At 37.1% G+C, this 23,603-nt stretch overlaps 1 protein-coding gene across 1 annotated transcript in view; it reads right to left on the reverse strand.

Moving 5' to 3' along the window:
• Positions 1-7,199: 7,199 nt before the first annotated feature.
• The window catches only part of TGFBI (transforming growth factor beta induced), a 50,267-nt gene continuing 33,863 nt past the window's right edge, over positions 7,200-23,603 (reverse strand). The window contains exons 10-17 of the mRNA XM_070933897.1: positions 22,902-23,038; positions 22,084-22,220; positions 19,703-19,833; positions 17,157-17,281; positions 15,486-15,588; positions 13,148-13,227; positions 11,854-11,878; positions 7,200-8,552 (exon numbers count right to left, since the gene is read on the reverse strand). Of these exons, the coding sequence (XP_070789998.1) occupies positions 8,512-8,552; positions 11,854-11,878; positions 13,148-13,227; positions 15,486-15,588; positions 17,157-17,281; positions 19,703-19,833; positions 22,084-22,220; positions 22,902-23,038 (779 nt within the window). The 3' untranslated portion in view covers positions 7,200-8,511. The remainder of the gene's footprint in view (positions 8,553-11,853; positions 11,879-13,147; positions 13,228-15,485; positions 15,589-17,156; positions 17,282-19,702; positions 19,834-22,083; positions 22,221-22,901; positions 23,039-23,603) is intronic.

Consider the following 23,603-nt stretch of genomic DNA (forward strand, 5'->3'; position numbering starts at 1 on the left):
AGCCATTTAGGAAAAACAAGGAATTTCTCAGAAGAAGTGAAAATTGATTAGTAAGAACCTCAGCTGCAATGTATGAAACTCACAGTTCAATTTTCTCCCACATTTGAATGTCAACTTTTTGTTCAATTTAAAAAGAAGTGTGCAAATCTGAGTAAATTCTTATCTAGCAAATAAACAACATAGAGGCCCCTTAGGTAGCACTGAAAATTCATTATTGCTGCCTGGCCTGGGCTGGAGTTTTTAATTATTATTCTAATCAAGCTGGAGAAGATCTCAATATTTTACTGTGGGAACAGTGAAGCTATTGCAACTCACTAAGCAAGGTTGTGAGCAGTCTAGTTTGACAGCTCATAGTTTCTATGTTGTAATAGCCTGAGGCTAAAGTTCACTTGCCAATTCAGACTTGGTGTATATTTAAAACTTTCTCATCCTATTGTCCAGGGCATCTAATCACACTATGTGTGACAGGGAAATATTTGTAACGGACATTGGCACTCCGGCCAAAGTAGGACTTATGATGGCCTATTTGTCTTTTCCAGGTTGAACCACTTCTTTCTAGGTTCCACCCTTCCCTCAGATTAGGAAACCATCAAGTAGCAGCTTCTGAAGTCTAGTACCCCTACAGCTCTCTAATATCTCCTTTGTGCGGCTCACATGTCTCAACGTGCAAGTTAAATAGGAGCATAGGATTTTCATTTAGTTGTTTACTTAATGAATTTATACCCTGCCTTTCTATTGATATAAACATGTAAGTCAAACAAATGAAAAAGCCCAGAATATAACCCATAACAATTAAAATAACACAATTAAAATCAGTGAGTGAATTTGGGGTAGTAGTTAAAGCATAAGGCTAAAAACCAGGAGAGCATGAGTTTTAATCCTGCTTTGGCACAAAACCAACTGGGTCACATTGGGCCAGTCAGCCTCTCTCAGCCCTAGGACAGTGGCAAGGTTAAGCCACGTTGGAAAATGTTGCCACGAAATGTTGTCCTGGCAATTGCCAGGAGTCAAAAATTCACCCGAAGGCATAAATACATAAACAAACTAATAAAAGAAAAACACAGATTTAATTATGATACCATTATATTGATTCTCACAAAAACCTGGGTGAAGGAGAATTTTGCCATTTTTCCAAAATAGACAGTGGAGACCAAACATATCTATCAATTTGCTTATTTGTTTATTAAATTTATTATTTCAAGGGCTGCCCCAAGACAACCTCTTTTTCTAGGTAAAGTCATAATTACCATAATTGGCTGGTCATGGCTAAGTCTCTAATGGCCAAATGTCTGCCTATTTTTTCTGCAGGGCCATGGGTTCAGGAAGACTTTAAAATTACTGCTGTCCTTGGGGAGCACTGCCATATCAAGAGCCAAAGATGGTATAACCTGAGATTCACTGAGCTTCTGAATGAATCTGAATCTGACCATGTTTTTCCCTAACAGCTTCAAGACATGAGGTCAGTACTTCCATTGCTTTTCTCATTCAGCTCAAAATAAAGAGATAAAGTTGAATGTCATCAGCCTGTTGATTGTTTGGTGAGATGATCTCTCTAAATGGCTTTAGATAGTTAAGTTCAAGTTCCTAAATATTTATCTATTTGTATCCATTTCTATATTTTTATTTCTTATTGATAAATCTATACCAATAATCTATACATACTGTAGAGTCCTCTTATGAATTACTATATTTTGCGGAGTAAATAAGTGGGTGGAAATATCTGTGCGTCTTATATAGCGAATATTGTGGAGGGGTGGAGGAGGGGTGGTGCGGTGCCGATCAGCTGTTCTAGAATGGGCCATGGTGGTGAATGGGCGGCGGTGATGAACGGGCTGTGGCGAACAGGCCATGGCGGCGGTGAATGGGCCACAGTGAATGGGCCACAGCGAATGGGCCATGGCGAATGAGCCATGGCGGTGAACGGGCCACAGTGAATGGGCGGCGGTGAACGGGCCGCAGTAAATGTGCTGTGGTGAACCGGCCACATGAATACCGGATGGATGCTGGGAGGCAGAGGCAGATTTTTTTTTCTTGTTTTCTTCCCCAAAAGCTAGGTGTATCTTATTCTCAGGAGCATCTTATAGTTCGAAAAATACAGTAGTTCCTTATTCCCTATTCCTTTTTCCAGCACATCTTTGCACTGCCCTTTCCTAAAATCCTCTAAACTTTAGACATAATGAGTAACTGAGTTAAAAGGTCATTTTCTGGCCATTTTAACTGCTGGATCTACTCTTGTGATTCACCTCAATCATAACTTCTAAGCTAACGTTTTCATTGGTAGCAGCAGTGCTTTTAATAGAACTAGGTATCTACTTTACAAAATGACTTCCTTCTTTCCACATTAACCCCACACATATAATGTTTTTGCAGTAGATAAGACAAGATGTAACTAAGGAAGAAATAATTATTGGCTCAGGAAATATTGTTCATGTGTTCCTTGCTACTATCACCACCTCTGAATACAACACTACCTTGAGGAGCTTACATTGAAAAAGTGTGATGGGTTTTGGAGAGTAGAAACTTTATTCATTCAACTGTTTCCTTACCATCAGCATTTAATTTCAGTTTCTTCTCCCTCATCATCCCATTAATGAGATTAAGCAGTATTTAAGAGCACAATATGCGATTAGATGATAAGGAGTGGTAGAATGTTTGTCAGCAGTATACATTGTATATCTAAACCTCCAAATGATCTCCCCCAGGAATTTCATCAAATTTGAAACCACATAAGAGACATCACAAATCAACAACATAGGAGTTGAACAGTATCTACCAGCATTACAGACATTACATATACTTTGTGTTCTGACAGAAAGGACTGAAACCACCATAGTAGTAGTAGTATGTATCAACAACAGAATGTCAGATGAGATGGAATTTTTATAGACCAATGCTACAAGAAACTGGGAGATATTTGCCACTGCTACAAGTTTTGTTTCTCTTTTCTGGCCTCTTCAGACCTAAAAGACAAATCAAGCTAAATCTAGGTATCTGCTAAAAATTGAAATATGTGAAAAATTTGTCTCACTTCAGTGGATTGGATTCCGATTTATTCTTCAAGAACCAAGAATAGAACTTAAAATAGTCCCATCTAACCTATCTCATTGATTTCAGTTGGTCTCACTAACTGTTAGTGCCAATTTATTATTATTATTATTTTATTCAATTTATATCCTGCCCTTCTCCAAGTGGACTCAGGGCGGTGCACATTATTATTATCCATTAATAATAATATTATTATTATTATTAAATAATAATTATATAATATTAATATTATATGATATTAATATTATAATATTATAATATTATTATTATTATTAAAAGCAGGGGTGCTTTTTTTTTTTTCCCCAAGAGGCAACTGGATTTTCTAGTTTTTCTTTGAAGAAGTTTTGCTTCTCATCCAAGAAGCTTCTTCAGCTTTGTAGGACCTGGATGACTGAGAATCTCCATAAACACCCCAAGGAAAGCAGCAAGAGCAAACTACTTCTGAAATCTTGCCAAGAACACTGCAGGGACTTGTCCAGGCAATCACTATGAGTCAACACTGACTTCAAAGCACACCCATAGATACACCCAAAAGCTGCTATACTAATTCCAGCCATAGTCTTAGACTCTGTTACCTGGTGGGCAGAGCTGGGGGAGGTTGACTCTCCCCTTTTCAGCTTCTCCATTATATATGTCAGGGCAGCACTTTGCATCCTGGATAAGTAGCAACTTATCTGACATTTTTAAAAAGCCAGACCTTTAGTTTATAGGGGACAGCTAAGCTATCATCTATGTTTCTTTGATTAAACTGCAACTGAAAGAAAAAAAAGACCAGACATTATTGTATCATCTCCCAATTTGATTGTTTCTAAACTGCACATAGATATGGAGAATGGGACAACTTATAGCTTCACTACCCCTTTCTGCATGTTTGAGGAAACATGCATTGTGGCACAAAACTTTCTCCTTACATTCTTGAATGAGGTAGAAAAGGGTGGAGCTTGTTTTGTGACATCACAATGCACTTTTCAGGATTGGCAGGATCATTCAGAGGTTAAACGTAGGCATTTAGCACAATGGGTTAAGGCTATCACAATAGCTTGCTGAATCAGATCAGTCAAGATTCTTTTCTCATCCTGACCAGCCAGCTGCTTGTAAATATGCAAAACCACTGTCCTACTTATGTCCCCAGAAACTTGCCTCACAAGATACATTGCTTCTTTTGACTAGCATTTAAATCATTTGATGAGCTAACCGAATGCTGGTTCTTTCTATACACAATGTACTGAATGTGTGTTGGTGTGTGTTTATATAAGAATTCCTTCTTTCCTTCCTTGTCTTTTGCACTGCTTACAGGCCAGGCAACAAATTATTTCCACTTAAAAGGACAGAATGGACAACTGATTCACCAAGTTTATTTTTGGAAAGTGAATACTTGATGACCCAATGTGGGTTTTCACTTGAGTCTTCTCATGGCCAAGAAGCGAAAGGAAATTGAGTAGCATCAGACCTTGTTATGGAATGTGTTAACTCTCCCAACTGGCCATATTTCAACCATTTCCGCTATTTGTACCTGGTCTCTCTTCCATGAACTCAAAACAGCATACACAGAACTTCCTCTGGCCCAAAGTCACCCAGAAAACATCTATGCTCCCAGAGTGGATTAAATAGTCTTACTTTATTGAAAAGGAGCGCAATGATTTCATGATCAGTAGTCACAAAGATGATTGTATTCTGAGCTGATAGAAGAATAAAGTTTAAGGCTTATTTCAAATATATAAATACTTGTTCCTTTTTCAAAAGTCCTTCTTTCAGTTCCCCATTTGCCTCCATAATAGCTGTGCACTGAATTTTGTCCTGCTAGATCTTTTTGTGGTTTCTTCAGTCTGGATGAGGCAACAAGGCTTTTCATTCCAATTGTACAGCAAAGGGCTTTGGCAATCCTGCTTTTGGACAATAACCTTACCCAACCGGCTATTGCTATCCTGACATTCTTTGGCTCTTTAAAGGTCTATTTACCCATTTGTGCGTTTGTTTTCTCAATTACTTAATTGCACATCTGTTTCCGTTTCTTGGATTGCATAGAAAAAAAATATAGTCTCTAGTTCACTTTTTTTTGGGGGAAGAAAGCTCAAGTAATTAAAATATGTAGAAGTAGCCGTAGAGTTCACAGTTTACCTTTATCTGTAATGAAAGAAATTTTGCTATACATTTTAGCTTAAGCTGACTGGTGTTAAAACTTCAGCTGAGGAGAAAGGTGTTTGAGTGTTTTTCAGGGGATGGAGAAGGAATTGGTGCATGGCCCAAATTACATGTCAAGATGAAGGATTCACTTTTACATATAGATAATGCCAGTTCATTTTCAATCAAGGAAAAGCAATTGGATATCACCGGATATTGGTATGCCACGGGGCAATAATAAAGAGATGAGTCATCCTTCTATATTAGGTAAGGAAATCATTGTCCTGAAATGATCCATTCCTCTCTTATAAATGGAGTTAAGAAAAAGTAATGTCAAATTGCACCTGGGGCTGGTTGGACAAGGCTCAGGAGGACAGCATTCACATTTAGCAAGACAATAATTTTAATGCCTTAAAAAGGTTAAAAAAAAAAAAACTATTTGAGGCCAAGTATTAGAAGAGATGCTGAAATTTCGGCCAAGGGACCTAAATATAAAAATGGGGCCACTTACATTTATTTTGAGAAAATATGTCCCTCGTGGTTACTATTTTTCATTCCGATTCATCTCATAAAGCTGTTGTTAGTGTAATATAAAGGGAAAATCTTGAGCTCCTTGTGATATAATTGTGATACTAATGAAATTATTTGACAAACAAGTAATTTTATTTCATGCTATAATTCCAAAGTTTCCCCCCAAAGTACGGAATGTATAATTCTCTAGATTTCTTTGAATTCTAATCACTATCAACCTCAAAGAGGGCCAGCCATTTATTAGAGATACAGGAATTTTGGAGCTAAACAATAACTGTAGAATCCACAGATGTTTCCCCCTTATTCTAAATATATCAATACACCAAAATGAAGAGTGTGAAGTCTGTATGTGGAGTTTCTTCCCCTCACCAACCTCTTACTTTCCTAGTTTTCACATGTAAATTCACTTGCTTGAATTTGTCTACAGGTGAACGTAACTTCTGTGGGTCAAAACTTTCATAACTATGAATTCAATTTCTTTTACTTGGATCAAAGTCTCCTGGTGATTTAGGGAAGAAAGTAATGGCTGTAGCTTCATTATTATAAAGACAATGGGGGTTGTCACATACCTCTAAGATAAAAATCTTTATGTCCTCAAACATGCTGGAATCATCTGTAATAATTATGAAGCATGCAACCAACCACATCCACATTGCCAAGAAAATTACATTGTCCAAAGATCAAGTTTGATTTGAAAGAAATTTTACCTTACCTATCTATTTAAGTTTAAACTCAAATTTTATTACAGATTGATTGTTTACTCCAAGGTTTTTATGAAGGAGAACTCCATGGCTTTTTTCTTTCTTTTTTTAATGTGAGGGTGTATTTTTACATGTGGGAAGAACAAAGGGTATTAAAGTTAGAAACATATGTGTAAACCAAAGCTAATCAGCAGCACTGATCAAACTGTGGCTTGCATCATGCAAAGTTCCTAATTGTAACAGGAGAGAATATGTAGCTCAGAGTTGAACTGTGGAGTCCTTGATGATCTCTGAGCTTGGTTGTTTTGCTTGCACTGATTATGTTAGTTTGGTTGTCTGCAGGCAAACAACCAAGTTCAGAGAGCGCTAAAAATTCCCTGATATCAACAATGAAGGATTAAAAAAAAAAAAAGTTAAAATGCAGAATTGCATGGAAGATTTTCAAAGCACCAGGAAGAAATTAAAAACCACAGATTCTTGCTTAAGAACTTGCTTATGGTTATCATACAGTATAAGATTATAGACCATCTTTCAGAAAGCTCATGTCAACATATGCAATACCTTGTACCTGCCAAAGTGGCTTTGGACAACAGCCTCTCATATGACATTGTAAAAGCTTTTTGAATTCTAAATTTTAAAAAGGGTTTTTTTTTTTTTTTTTATCAGATCTGGAGATGGCACGCTGTGAGAGAGAGCAGAAAGAAACCCAGATTTGGATTGTCACTGATAGAGCCACGTTCAATTGACAAAATTCAAGTTTACTTTGCATAAAATATGTATATACAAATGTAATTCCAAGTTATTGCAATTGAGAAGAAAAGGGTATGATTATCATGATGAAGTTTCAGGCTTTCTTTTCATAACATAACTAGAGCTGAAAATTCAAACAATCCCTTGGAACTGCACAAAAAGGGTCATTGACATCCTCTACTACAGTCAATGGCAAAACTGTTATGAAACGTGTGTAAGATATGTAAGACGAAACCCATGAGTTGTGCATCATCATGTCATAATGCACATTCTGTCATTTTTCCCCTCTTGCCGCCCCTCCCCTCTCCAGACACCTATGAGAAAGGTCAAATTGTAGGAATGTGAAGATTGTGAGCCTCAAGTCAGAAATAGAGATAGAATCTTAAACCCGGAGTTTATTCTACAGTATTTTTTTTAAAAAAAAGAGTGCAATTTTAAAAAGAGCATTACAATTTAAAGAATCCTAATATGTAAAGATAAAGTAATAATTCTGCCAGTTTACAGTAAACGTACATGAATGGGTCTCTTGACTCTATCCAAAAATATTCTTTGATAAAACTATATAGAAGCAAAATCCTATTGTTTGAACCTTACAAAAAATTGACCCTTCATCCCATTGGACTTGAGAACATTAAAATAGTTTAGGCTCTTGATCTCTAGCAATTGTTTTAGAAGTGAATATGAAAGCATAGTTTAAAGAATTGCAATTTGGTCTACAGAGAGAATATAGACAAACAAAATGGAAGCCAACCTGAGAATTATTTAGACTAAGAGTGCTCAATGTCTTCATATTCCGCAGCTAAAGTCCAAATAAATCGTAGAAACCACTGAAAAAAATAATTTATGGAAGAAATCTATTCACTGGAACAGAGCAAGGTTATATACATAAGATCTAAGGCACTGACACTAGCTAACGAGTTCCATCAGAAAACGCAGGAAAGCTGTTCCTTTGAGAACTAGGGCAACTTTTGTCCAGTGAAGTAGAAAGCATTGGGCTAAACAATTTAATGGGTGCGCTTAGCATATGACACCTGATTCTCTTCTTGATAGCACCTACAAATATTTGGGTTTTTTCTTTGCTTAAGCTCATATGACTTAAATAATTTTGGAATAGATATTTCCTAAATTATCCGCTATTGAGGACAAAGTAATCTTATAAAGTGATGGGTGTGTCTGGCTGTGTCTGGCTATATGGCTTTTATTTTCTTTCTTTTATTTCACTTCAAAAAGAAGATAACCTCTGTATTAAGATACATTCCACCTACATGGTGGTGTTTTGTTCTGTTTAAATTTAGACTTTGCTTTCCACAGTAAAAATCAACTGAACCCTTGATTGTGCTTGACATGTAGATTTGTTGTCACTTTACTGTTTCATCCTGGCTAACAATCTGGAATACACAGGAGCTGAAAAAAGAGGGGAAGAAAAAGCAGAAGCAGATTTAAAACACAAGCCATGTTATTTGATCTCTGCACAGAAATTTGCACAAAAATTAAAATCAGTATTCAGGTATTGTCTCTGTTCCAGGCAAATTGATATTCCTGATGCAATAGATTGAAGCTCCCATAATTCTCTAACTGTAGACTATGTTGTTAAGAGCATGTAATGGGCTATGAGGATAACCTTGAGGGAGACAGGAGGAATTGCCCTGAGCCTAGACCACAGCCTGATAAACAAAATCTGAGTGAAAAGGAAAGCTGAAGATAGAATAAGCATGCTAGAAAGGACAACCCACCCCTCCCCCAGCCCAGCTATCTGGAATTTAAAAGGCAGGGAGGAAAGTACAGTCAGACTTACAAGATTCTGTTACTATAACCTTATAACAAAAGTAGTATTAGTATTTATAATGTGAGTTTCCTTGTCTGGACTACCTTGAAGAGTTAACAGGGTATATGGAGGTTGTAGGCTTGCAATAATTTGTTTTCTTTTAGTCTAGTTTGTCTACCGTCTATTTATTTGGAAAACTATTCAACTCTAATAACATCCAATGATCAACAGAATGTTCACCGATCCACATCTTAGATCAGGTTTAGACATGGAGCAGAATTAGGAAGGAATAAAATGACAGAATCAGTTATACTCACTACAAGTGCAAGTGGGGGAAATATGTTTTTTTTTAAAAAAAGAAAATCTTCTAAATGAGTTTAGAGTTGATTTCCTTGATGTGGTAGCTTTTAAACAGATTTTTAAATAACAATGTCAGAATAATATACATGCTAAAGCGTCTTGTCAATGCCTTTTTTTCTCCATCAAGAAAATAGTGGTAGTATTCAAACTAGGATGTTTATTTTATTTAATTATTGATAGTATTTATAACCTGCCCCAATCCCAAGACTCTGGGCAATGTTCTACAATGTTACAGGACAAGGTATCAAGTCAATAGGTATGATAAGAGCAATGGAAGCTTTGCTAAAATAATATAGCTTTTGTTTGTTTACTGATGCTTGGAAAGCAGAAAAGAGGTTTCCAAGAATGAGAGGCTGCTATCCTCTATGCTGCCTGTGAAGGTTGCTGTCCAATCCATCTTCTGTGTCCTTGTGGGCATGGGGAAGACATTGTGTGTGTGTTTATGTAAGACAGAGAGTGTCTGTGGAGACTCTCAGTCATCCAGGTCATGGCTGTCCCAAAGGTGCTTTTTCAAGAGGCAATTGGACTTTCTGGTTTTTTCTTTTGAAGACGTTTCACTTCTCATCCAGCTCTGAGCTGAAGAAGCTTCTTGGATGAGAAGTGAAACGTCTTCAAAAGAAAAAACCAGAAAGTCCAATTGCCTCTTGAAAAAGCACTTTTGGGTAAGAGAGAAAGGAGAAGAGTGCTTTAAGAAGAGCATTATATTAGCTTAGCTTTTATGGTTGTATTGCGGTTTCTGATTTAACAAAATTCTGAGCAGACTGAAGACTGCTAAACTCTTCCAAATAATAGTTTAAGAAAGATGTCAAGTAGCCATAGTCTGAAATAACATAATGCATTTTCCTATTTAACAATTCTACCCTTTCATTCAGGTGCATCGCTAAATCAAGTTTACTCTTAGGCTCTGGCAGACAAAAGAAACAAATTTGTTAAGAGTTTGGATAGGGAGAATCTCATCACTGAATGACAATGAAGATTAAAACTAATGATTGAGTCATATAGACAATTGATTTATAGATATGATATTTGGCCTCAGGCAGTTATTTTCATTCTTTTCTTCATGATGGTGGATTCAAATTTTATTAGGAATCCTTTTATTCTTTCATCAGATGCTGTCTAACTAATCAGAGCAGGATTTTGGAAACAGCAGTGAATGAAAACCTGTCAGGTTATGTAATGTGGAGCTAATCGGTAGAGGTGAGAGAGGAAAGGATACTTAAATATAAACAAGTCTATTTTTATAAATTATGACAAACAACTCTTTTGAAACGTGAGTAATGCACTCTATATCTGCTGTCTTGGCACACTACAATCATTTGCAGTTTGGCTCAGATATTCATGCCAGTGTGATATGATCATGACTGGTCTTTGCCTCGTTTTCCCTTTGGATATATTTGCCAAGTTGTATTTGACAAAAAGAGAATTAATAGTATATTGGTTCCTTAAAGCAGTTATACAGCGTAAGGTAATGCCGAGATTCTTAACAACCTTACTTCTTGCTGATTGCACCAGAGGCAAAAGTGTGTATGTATTCCTGTGTGTGTAAAGATTATGCAAGACTGTAAAGAAGATCCATGTTGAACCAGACTGAAGGTGAGTTTAGTCCAGCTTCTGTCTTCACAATGGCCAATTAAATAGCAATAGCAATATCACGTTGACTTATATACCATTTCACAGTGCTTTACAGCCCTTTTTAAGCTGTTTACAGAGTCAGCATATTGCCCCCAACAATCTGGGTCTTCATTTTACTGACCTCAGAAGGATGGAAGGCTGAGTCAACCTTGAGCCAATGAGAATCTCAAACTGCTGAACTGCTGGCAGCCAGCAGTCAGCAGAAGTAGCTTGCAGTACTTCATTCTAACCACTGCGCCACCACGGCTCTTTCATGCAAAATAATGCCTCTGGCAAGAACATAAGTTGCATAAAATAGTACCGTCCTACTTATGTTTCCTAGCACATGAATTTGAGACCATTCAGCTCTGATAGAGTTATTGTTTTGCTTAGGCATCCATTCATTATCTTCCATCAGTTTACAAATTGAAATATAAAATCATCTCAATCAGTGCCCCTTCCTTCCTATATACACTCTTTATAAATACAGCTGAACTTTGGGCTACCGTGTGCCAATATGTCTCAGAAATTATTGCATATCTCAGTCTAAGGCTAATGAGGGTTCAGTGAATGCTCTGGTGCTGTAAACAGAAGGATTTATGCTGTTGCAGAGATAGCAACTTCGTAATACAGTGTTTCTCAGTGAGTTTTGTGAGCTAAAACCCATTCCAGTCATTTCTTAGAAGATTTCCATCTGGCTGCACAGTTAATGGCTATAAACATTGTTGTACAAATGATTGTAATACAAACTGTGATTATTTTTTAAAAAATGATAAAATGTGTGTTGAGGTATTGTGACATGTACCCCATTATAGCCATAAGTTTTTGTTTTGTTTTCACTTCAAAAACATAGATTCCCCCCCACCCCATTCCTCTGGGGATGCCTGTGCTTGTATATCCAAGAAGAAATCCATAATCTTATTTCATATTATAAAAGTACATTTAAAGAAGCCAGAATATATCACGTACCGAGCCGAGCATCCCTTAGCGAAATCTGTCAGGAACAAAAGAGAAAAACATCAGTGAAGAAATAGAGGTCCAAACCCAGAGAAAGTCAGGCAGCATCTGTGTGCCTTTCAAAGACATCATTTCTTGCTGTCCTCTTCACTCAACTCCAAAATAATTTCAGACTGTAGGAAAATTTTCAGAGATGATCTGAGCTACACAGAGCTTCCATTAGAAAAGAATTCTTGCAGAAGCACAGAGCATCCAGGGGGATATTTTGGATTACAGGCTCCGTAGCTCTTGCAAGTGAGGTTGGAAAATATTTAATTGAAATTGTAGCCTGCTACAATCCAGCAATTCTCAGAAGTGTACTAACATAAAACATCCATGGCACAGTGAGTAATCAGTATATAATAAAGCAATTAAAAGGATTACAGGCTATCTCTAAAACCAGTTCCTGTAATATTCTTCAACCAACAAAGCTCTCTGAAATAATTTGGCTTAACTGGCCTCTGAAGGGCAGGAAATGGCCCAGTCAATCTGATTGCCCAAGGAAGACTTGGACACTACAAAGGCTCCACTCGACAGAAGTCCTTCCTCTCAGCCTCAGTCCCCCAATGTTGCGGGGGGGGGGGGGGAATAGAAGCTGTCTCTCATGCCCAATTCATATCTCGGAGTTGTCACAGGGAAGACAGAAGGAGAAAGCATTATTTAGCCTGTGAAAAGTGAGATATAAATCTAGCAAAAAAGATGACTAGGCTGGATGGTTTTGTCAACAGCTACAGTGACCTTCTGATCTAAGGAAGCCAGTTCACTTACAAGTTTAAGACTGAGATTGTAGGTAAAGACTAAAGCAGACAGGCACCAGGCTATATCTTAAACATGAAAGTTGACTGGATGTCTTTGGGCCAGTCGCTCTCTCCCAGCTCAGCCTACCTCATAGGTTTGTTGTTGTGGGGAAAACAAAAGGAGAAAGGATCATTTAGATATACTGAAGAAAAATAATAAAGGCGGGAAATAAATAAATAAATAAATAATCTCATTATAATTATAAATGTTAAGCCTGTTCAAGCAATCCTTTCTAGCCTAATTTTCTATATGCAGAAAGATTAAAACTGAATCTGGATTTTGCACAACTGTCTCTGATTCCCTCACAATGCATATGTGTTTGTGGGTGTGAGGGTGTATGTGTGGACACACAGATGAGGGAATTGCATTTATTGGTTTTATCAAAAAACATGCCTTGATCAAATAACTATAACATCAAATGACAATTTTAGAAAAATGGCTATATGATGATTTAATAGCATTATAATACCTTGGATAATGCAGAAGCATGTTTGAAGATTTCCAGAGAAGAATCTGCAGGTTCATCACTTCTTTCGTTATGCTTAGAAGCTGAAAGGACAACATTCAAATATATTTAGTTTTAAAAAAAACCCTGTATTCTCTAATTCACAAATCAGAATTCTTTATTTTATTTTAATATTTTTGTTTGGAATTTGTGCAATGTGCAGTGTTGACCAATACGTATTTTTACAATAAAATTAATGGAATCCAGGCAAAAAAAAAAAAAATTCAACAGTGCTGCTGGATTAGTACCCTGTCGGGGTTAGCAAATGCCGGGTTAGCAAAATTCTCCACACAGATTACATAATAGCTGCACCCTGATATCCTCCTTTTAACAGTATTTCTGAGTCAGTCACTGGTCCACTCAGCAAGGCCTACCATAATAACAACTTGTTCCCAGGGTTTTAACTGGAAGTCTTATCCAGATGTATCCTGCCGATTTGGGACAGATAGAAAAGGCAGATAACTATTTCCTAACCTGATGCCTATGCTTCAGAGGAAGCTACAATTCCTTTAGTGTCAGCCTGCTAGCTGCAGAAAGTTGTAATCCCAATACCATAGAGTTGATTTTCATTAGTGCACATAAATATGATCACTCTATGTTCAAGAATTTGCATTTTTTAGTCTACTTTTTCAACCAAATGAAAGGTTTGCAGCTGTACCCTCCAGCTTGATGAAGTATCAAAAGGTGCTGACAATTTTGAGGGCAGGAAAAGGGATTGTCACAAAGTAGATAAGAGTAACATTAGAGTTTGAATAGCAAATGATATTCTTTAGAAATTAACCTCTGATCTTTTTGTTGCCCCTCTCTTCCATCAAACATATATAGGACCCCAAATCAGCAGAGGTACATAACTAAAGCTACATTAGAATCCATCTAGAATAAGCTTCAAGCCAAGCAAAGAGCTTTCAAGAGAGAGTTTGTTAAAGGCCATTATCAAAACAGACGAAGTGTATAAAAGTGCTTTGGTAGAGAGGAGAATCACAGATAAGCTGCATGGAATTGCTTTGTGTGATTCCCAGTAAAAGTGCCTGATCAAAGGAAAGGTTGCTCTTCCTTTTTATAATCAACTAATTTCTGTCTGGCAAGATTCTTTGTTTCAAATAAGGCTACAGGAATGGGTGCAGATAATGCATGTAACCAACTTGAGCAAATTACTTGCTTGCTTGTAAACTTTGTATACACCCTGTGATCACAGTTCCATTCAAACAGTTTTAAAGCCCACTTCAACTGTTGTTTTGCAGTTCATTGGTCTTAAGAAAAGGTTCCCTATGTTTGATTGTCCTTTTTGAAGAACAGTGGATGTAGCCAGTGGTGGGATTCTACTGGTTCGCAGTTTGGGCGAAACATTAATTCTGACTTTCAGTCATGAGCGGTTCACTCCGACTTTGAAGTGGGCCCATCCGCCCACCCCTGTGTTATACTCACCTATATTTCCATTTCTGAAGCCCAGTTGATCGGGGCGGCAGATTCGATTGCCATGCCTCAGCTGTTTTCCTCGCCGGCTGCAATGTGGAAGGTGAATTTTCTCGAAATTGTACACGCGCTCAGTGAACCGGTTGTTAAATCAGTAGGATCCCACCACTGGATGTAGCTTCTGAGCAACTTCTGCGTGGGATTCTAACCTGACGAGCTTCTGAATTTTGAAAGTCTTGTACTAGTCTCAACCTTACCACCCAACATATGACAGCAGAGACAGAATTCCATGAGTAAGGATGTTATTGTGAATTGCCACTCTGAATTTGGCATATTGTACTTCTGCCAGTGCCAAGTGCTGAATGGAAAAATGAAATAATTTCTGAACTATATGTAGAATCACTTTTTCCTCCTAAATATGTTCTTCTGATCCACATGAAAGAGATTCCAAGAAGCAGATAGAACCTGCCCACATTCCACCATATCCAGCCTCTCCATCCAGTACTGATCTAGAGAATACCTCTGCGCATCCACGGAAGAATGTACAATTGTTGTCAAAGGAAATGATTCACCATATTTTGTGAACCCGGTGTTCCCTTTTTCTTCCCAAAGCACCAAGAAGTTATTTATTATCTTGCTCTGAGAAAGCCAGCACACACTTTAAAATGCATATGCTTTATTTGCACGCCTTAAAAAAAAACCCACAGAAGCGCTAATGTTTCTCTGGAAGATGAGGAACACCTGCTTGTTTCCTTCTGCACAGGAAGTGAACTTCCTTTCTACATAGAAATTCACTGGTGTTCCGTAATAATAGCGTGCCTTTAACTACTTACGGAAGAGAAGCAAATTTAGGGCAAAATGTGTTATGCTTGAACTAAAGCTGACCTACCTGGGGGTTGTAAGATATTATTGACTGCATAAATCACACCATTGGTGGCCATAATATCAGCTTCGGCAACAGGCATCTTGTTGACGTTTATTATGTGGTTTCTCTGAAGCAGAAAAAGTAGAGATAAATTGTCAAAACGTATGAAGAACTGAGATGAGAGAAGATAAACTAATTTGCAAAAATCTAATATAATATAGAAGTAAAGATTCTAATATTCATATGGGCAGGTTTAAAAAAAAATAAGGCTGCTTATGCTATTGACTGGTTTCAGATATTTTGGTCTCACAAATAAAAAATGTTTCAAAGACGTACAGTGTAAATTATATACGTGTTTTTTCTTTGCACAGATGCTGGGTGGGGCTGTGGAAGCTTGGCCGGAAGTAGGCACTCAGTAACAGAGCTCTCTGCGTGATTCTGGGCCAATAACAATCTACCGGTAGAGGAGAATATTTGTAGCTGGAAGTTGAAATGAGCTTCGTTGTTTTCTAGCAGATATTTCACTACCCAGTCTTACCCATCAGTGCACTGGTAATGTTACTTAATTTGGGTAATGAAATGTCTGCAAGAAAACAATCACTTCAAAACGCACCAGTGGTGGGATTCAGCCAGTTCGCACCACTTCGGGAGAACCGGTTGTTAACTTTCAGAGCAGTTTGGCAAACTGGTTTTTGGAAGAAATCATTCGGGCAGAGAACCGGTTGTTAAATTACTTGAATCCCACCACTGGAGAGCACCAAGGACCTCTCAATGACAGTCTCTTAACCCAACTTAAGAAAATGAGAGAAAAATTTCACAGTTTTTGCCTTGAGCTCTAAAGGGAAAGATAAGGTAAAATACAGTAATAACACTGTCTCAAGAAAAGTTCTGCTTGCCATACCATTATAAACCCATTCTGAAGCCCTAGCACGAACTGAGAAATGGAGTAAATAGTGTTTATATAATGTGCATGCGTGCACACACACACACACACACACACACACACCCCTTGATTGAGCTGTGGTACATGCTAATTATAACTCATGGGTCTTTCTCTGTAAGGCAGATTCTGGCTTTCAAGCCTCTGTCTTTGGCTAGTCTGATGAACTAATTACATTTTTCAAGTAACACTATACCTTGATGTGTTTTCAGGCAAGGTTTTTATTGTTGAACTGCTCTTTCTCAAACACAGAATTTACATTAAAAAGTGCAGCGCTGCTTAACGTCTTTGGATTAGTGGCACTAAAACTCAATTATCTGGAACTGTGTGGGAGAGTCTTATTGTTGTTCCATTCTCCATAACATACAAATAAAAGTTTGCCTAAACCTTAAGTAATTAATACAATACAAAAAATAGTTGTCATTCCCAACCATCCAGCAGGACTTGCTTCGAGACTATATGGCAGGAAGAATGAAACAGTGGAAGGGTAAATCAATGCTAATCTTCAATAATAAAGACAATGTCCACTGGGGAAAGAAAACAGATTTTCCCCTAACATTAGACTTTAATAGTTTTACTTCCTGAGGCTCCATCTGGCAACCTCCAGTCTGCTAAATCCTAGTGGCCTTTAAAAAAAAAAAATTAAAGGTGATATAAATTTAGTAGCTGTTCTTTGAACTGCATTAGGACAGATTGAGCTACAATTTAAAAAAAAAAACTTTTTTATAAAAGGAAGGGAGAGATCATAAACTTACAGAGCTGACTTCCAGTTTATCACCCTGCAGAGACTTGATTCTTACAGCAGCACCAACTGCTCCACTCACTAAAATTTCATCCCCAATGTGGTAGTTCAGGATGTTGGCAAGTTCTTGTGCATTACCTAGGACAGGAAGGAAAGGCAAGAGGAGACCAATAATATTTCAGGGTTATAGCTTATTTTCCCATGTTCCATGGTAATTAAGAAAGAAAACAAAATATCATGCTGGCACTGTTCATAAGGAGAAGGAAAAAAAAGATCAAAAGTGTTCCCTTTACATTAAACCAAGCAGCTGTTTCCCCATCTAGTATTTCTATCAAGATTCCCCTAGACAATCATAGCAATTCCTTCCACCTAATAAACTGTTTCACACTCTGCAGCTGGAGCACTTTGTGCAACAGCAGGAGGGATACAGTGTGAGTGCCCCAAACAGAAAGAAACACATTTCTTCATGTTAGCTGCAAAAAGTGCAAAAAGACTTGAATTTTGGGAAACCTATAAAAGGCCAAATTGTGCTCTCTTTTTTAAATTGAATGATGGCTTGCGTAGCACCTGCCTTGCCATTTTGTTTTTGTCACATTGAAATCACTGGCTGCTCTTTCCTGTTCCTTGTATATTTTTTAAATAAAAGAGAATGGCGGCACATATTGACACTGAGTCCTTACATCTGGTGTATGAAATTGCTTTCTGGTAAAAGTTTCTAAATGTGGCCAGAAATAGCTGGAAGATTGAGAGCAAACACTATTCTTTTTTTTTTTAAGGTAAAACTGAATCTCAAATGGAAGTTTATAAAGTCAACTGGTAGACATGGAACTATATTTAGCATGAAAGAGCAGTATTCATCTTTGATCTCTGGGAAAATGTTGGACTCAGAAGTAATGATTGAATTATCTAATGTATAATTATTGAATTATCTGGGCACTGTGAATTTGAAGATATTGATGGTTTAGCTTTCCTGAAGATAAAATGTTGAGATCTTTAGATACAGAAGCAATAAGAGGTAGGTATTTTACAATACCATCTATATCACATTTACATTGCTAATATGTTTAGCCATGATTATCAAATTTTTGATACAGCCATACAAGTCAGTCAAAATCCAGTGGCCCCAACTCCACTCAAAGTATCACATGGACAGTCAGAAATCTGACATTCTATGGACCAGCTTGTTTCACAGAAATCTAACTGAATGTATAGGTAATTTGATCACTGATCTTATGTAGAATTATATAGGTAATCCTCGACTTACAATCACAATTAGCCCAAAATTTCTGTTACTAAGTGAGACAGTTGTTAAGTGAATTTTGCCCCATTTTACAACCTTTCTTGACACAGTTGTTAAGTGATTCACTGCAATTGTTAAGTTAGTAAGATGGTTGTTAAGTGAGTCTGGCTTCCCCCACTGACTTTGTTCATCAAAAGGTCGCAAAACGTGATGACATGACCTCAGGACACTGCAACTGTCATAAATATTAGTCAGTTGCCAAGCATCTGAATTTTGTTCATGTGATCATAGGGATGCTGCACTGGTAGTGAGTGTGAAAAATGATCATAAGTCACATTTTTCAGTGCTGTTGTAACTTCAAACAGTCACTGTAACTTTTCTCCCTCTTATACAAGTCTGTTTGTCTTCTGTATTTTCCTACCTATGACTGATCACTTTCAGAAAGAGTAAGCTAAACATTTGCTTATAAAGCACAAGAACATTTTGACTGTTCCTGGGATGTTTCAGCATCACAACTGCTTATAGTAGCTACAAATCAATTATAAAGTATTCTAAACAACAGAACAAATATACAGAATGCTGTGCTAGGAATTTACAAGGGATAATCAGCGCTCATAAATTGATATCTGCTTTACTACGATGTCTCAAAACTAGTTTCAATAAATAAAGTATAAATTCATATTATTTCAAAGCCATATATTAGATATTCTCTGTACAAGCCTGAATGCTCCATTACTTGCGCAAAAGATGACGGCTTCATATTGATTATTTTCAAGTGACCATTTCAGCTAATATGTATGATATTACTATATTGAACATACATATTTTTGACCATATTATTATTTCTGGAAAATATCTGGATAGTGACTAGAATTTTGGATGACTTCACAATCAGCTGGGCACGTATAGTCTATGCTTCAGTGGGTGAATCAGTTCTATTAATGGATGTGGACTGGTTGCAGGAAAATCTTACTAAATATATTCATGAGTAATCGTAAAAATATAACTTTTCTAGGTCATTATTTTAGTGGAGTTAGTAAAAGTGCACTCTTTTCTTGTGAGAAAAAGGAAAAATACATCAGATTTTATAAACTTAAATAAATACTAATGAAACAAAGACTAACAGAGTACCTTAATTTGTAAAAGCCTCTGCCTATGTTTTAGTCTAATAATATTTGTGAACACTATTTTTTCACTAGTATATCAAAGGGAAGCTGCGTATTTTTGAGGCTGAAACAAAATAAAATATTGGAAACTTACTGGAAGGCTAAGAATAGGTAGCATAAATATAATTGATCAATAAGATCTTGGGAAGTTACCCATAAGTCTGTTCAGCTCCCTCTGAGGCATGGCTAGAAAAGCTTCATTTGTCGGTGCAAACACTGTGAAGGATCTTGGCCTATTCAGTGTTTCGGTTAGGCCTGCAGATTGGATGGCAGCCACCAGGGTACTGTAAAAAAAACAAAACCACAAATGAACAGAAATCCTTGGTTAAGAATTACAAGTTTCCAAAGGCAGTATAAAATATCACAGCTACAATGCAGTGGTCCCAATCTCTACATGAAGTTCCTGAGCAAGTGACTTCTTCATTCATTTTATTGTCAGAGTTCACAAACCTATAATAAATTGATGAACTGGACTTAAGCACTTAAACAAAGTGCTTAAGAAAAATTAGCAATGACTTTTAAGCTAAAACTTCCCTGCAGATTGGTTCTTTTATTTTTTGAGAAGTCTGATCTACAGAGACTTTTAGCTTTGCAGTTCCCAAACTGCTTTCATTAGAACAAAAGCATCTAAGTGACCTATCTAGCAAATTTGCTGGAGATGTCAGAGATTCAAAAAGTATTCAGTGAACGTTCTTGGTTAACTCCAGGGAAATCTGTGTGAGGTTTTAATAATAATAATAATAATAATAATAATAATAATAATAATAATAATAATAATAATAATAATAATAATAATAATAATAATAAGGCAGTTGTGACTCCAACATCAAAGTTCTGTCTTTTTTTATGTACTGTATGTTGACGTACATAAAAAAATGATGGCTTTAAATCTTGTGGTTGTAACCGCTATCCTGACTTCTTGACTGCTCGTAAAGATGTCACTGGTTGACTTCCTGTCTAAACACTGTGAAAATAGTTTTTTTTTAAGGCTGAATGTAAATCTGTAAAACCACCAAATGTATTTTAAAAAGCAAAGTTTAAAAAGCAAAAAAAGAACCTCTAAGAGCCCCAACTTCTATGGATCTTCCCTTAGCATGGGTCTATGAACAGCTGATAGCACAACAGGGAGAAAGGAAAGGGGGAGTTATTGTATGTTTCATATTTCTATCCAGCTGTCCCCCCCCGCATACATGCGTGCTCATGTATACACACTCACTCATACACAGACACTTATGTAAGCTAACTCAAGGGTCAAAGCTTCTTTATGTTAATCAGCTTGAAGAGGTGAGGCATAGGAAGATGTAGGAACTGTACACAGATATCCTATTCTCTTTTGCTTTCATAGGACACGGCTTGTATGTAAGTTTTAACAGGTAGCAACAGGCTTGGTAAGCTTACGGTTATCTTTCTGCAAATATCCGTCCTCAAATAGAGAAGGATTACAACTTTTGGTTGTAAGTTGTGTGCCAATATTTTAACACAACAAATGTCGTTTAGGACTGCATTAGGTGCATTAGAAGAGATGAAACAGATTCCTCTCAGAAACTTTGGCGCGCCACTACCAGTCAATAGAAGCAATAATGAATCAGATGAGCCAGTAATCTTACACAGTTAAAAATAACTTATGTGGCCTGCTTTTTTTTTTTTTTAAATATATAACAGGAACACATACAGGTAGTCCTCACCTTACAATTGTAATTGAGCCCAAAATTTCTATTGCTAAGTGAGACATTTTTTAAGTGAATTTTGCCCCATTTTACAACCTTCCTTGCCACATTTGTTAAGTGAATCACTGCAGTTGTTAAGTTAGTAACACGGTATTCAATGAATCTGGCTTCCCCATTGATTTTGCTTGTCCAAAGGTTGCAAAAGGTGATCACATGACCCCGGGACTTTGCAATTGTCATAAATATGAGTCAGTTGCCAAGCGTCTGAATTTTGATCATGTGAACATGGGGATGCCGCAACGGTTGTAAGTGTGAAAAATGGTCATAAATCACTTTTTTCAGTGCCATTGTAATTTTGAACGATCACTAAATCGACTGTAAGTCAAGGACTATCTGTATTTAAAACATAAGTTATATGTTTGTACCAGAGGTGGATTTCAGCAGGTTCTGACCAGTTCTGGAGAACCGGTAGCGGAAATTTTGAGTAGTTCGGAGAACCGGTAGTAAAAAGAATAGATGCCCCTGCCCCCATCTATTCTCTGCCTCCCAAGTCCCAGCTGATCAAGAGGAAATGGGGATTTTGCAGTAACCTTCCCCTGGAGTGGGGAAGGAATGGAGATTTTGTAATATCCTTCCCCTGCCATGCCCACCAAGCCACGCCCACCAAGCCATGCCACACCCATTAAGCCATGCTCACAGAACCGGTAGTAAAAAGATTTGAAACCCACCACTGGTTTGTACATACATATGCATTTGTATGTTTTAAAATATAGAAACAGTTAGCTTCTCCAAACAATCCTTACAGAAGCAAAACTGTTTTTCCTACTCTACTGCTTGTACAATAATAGTAAGAAGGAAAACTACTACCTGAAGCGATCATCTGCTTTGAGCACATCCATAACAGTTCCCATAGGGGGACTTAGCATCTTATCCATCACAAACAAGGTACCGAATCTTCCTCTCTTGTCATGAGCAGCGATGCAGGCATTTTCTATGCAGAGATTCTACAAGAGGGATTGCATTATAATAAATGTGGAATTTGTGACATTTTACTAAGTTTGGTCCCTAATCATGACCAAACACAACTGCCCCCTATTATTTATCTAAATCATATGAATACATGAAGATAAACATGCCCCCTCTACTTGCACTTTCACAATTTGCTGTGAGGAAGCCACAAACTTCTAGAAAAAATGACAAATGCTCCCCAAAAGCTACCGTAAAACTATCGAAAGGAAGTGCGGTTAAGTCTCCTTAAGAAAGAGGTTTGATATACATTTGCTCCCGATTGCATTCTGCTGATCAATTCTACATTGTTTGAAATCCAATGAAAAGGAAAGATAAAAATAAGTAGCTCTTCTTTTCTGAATCAGGAACAGAATGTGTCTTCTACTACAGATAAATTATTGAAAGTGGAATAAAGGTTGATATCAAAATCCTTGCTCTGCTACAAAATCCCTAGATGAAACCAATCTTTGAGAATTGTTGAGAAGATAAACAAGGAATATCTTTATATACGCTGCCAAGAGTTATTTGGGGGAAAGTTGTAATCTGCAGGCTGCACACATATTATAGCATGAAACATAATAGTGATCTCTCAGTTGGGTATTGTATATGTTTAAAAAATATTGTAAAATATATGACTTAAATATCAAACTAGCAGTAATTATTAAAGAGAAACATACATTGCGGTACACAAATACTCTCAGTTCTTTGCCACCCAAAGTTTCTAGCTTCTGTCCGTGGAAAAGGTATTTAGAAGAAAGATGCTCTTTGATTATATGATTTTGGAGCAAATTTCTGTTTGCTGAAGGACTATGATCTGCCGAAAAAAAAATAAAACCATTATTCATACATTCAGATCAGCACACAGTCAATTGCTTTCATTTTAAAATACTTCCAGGCAGAAGCATCTGTAGGAGATGACAAAGGGAGCAAATCATAAAACCCATGCTACAATGTAAACTCTGCCCTTTTGCACATGCATCAAGATTTTGCACACACATATCAAAGGGCATATGTTGTGACATTGCAATAGTGCTTTCATCACTTTGACCAATCCTGTGGATGCCACTGCATGAAAAGGTCATAGAAACAGAATCAGCATTTCCTCCAACTTTCTCTCTCCCTCCTTTTCTGCAATATTCTAAGCAATGAACAACAGTTGCATTTTTCAGCCTATTTACAGCAAAAATCTCACAATTTTCCATCTTCTCCTCCCTACCCACTTTCAGTTTCTCCTATGCTATTACCAGATAGATATTCTAAAAAAAGAAAAAGAAAAATTACTCTGGGTTTTGGTGGGCGTGGTGATGGTGGTATGAAAATCCAAATACTAGAGGACTTTCCATTATGATGATCTCCAGATATGTTGAACTGACATTCTC

This window comes from Pituophis catenifer, unplaced genomic scaffold, assembly GCF_029215685.1.
Source record: "Pituophis catenifer annectens isolate HBS135680 unplaced genomic scaffold, rPitCat1.0.hap2 SCAF_2, whole genome shotgun sequence".
Classification (NCBI taxonomy): Eukaryota; Metazoa; Chordata; class Lepidosauria; order Squamata; family Colubridae; genus Pituophis; species Pituophis catenifer.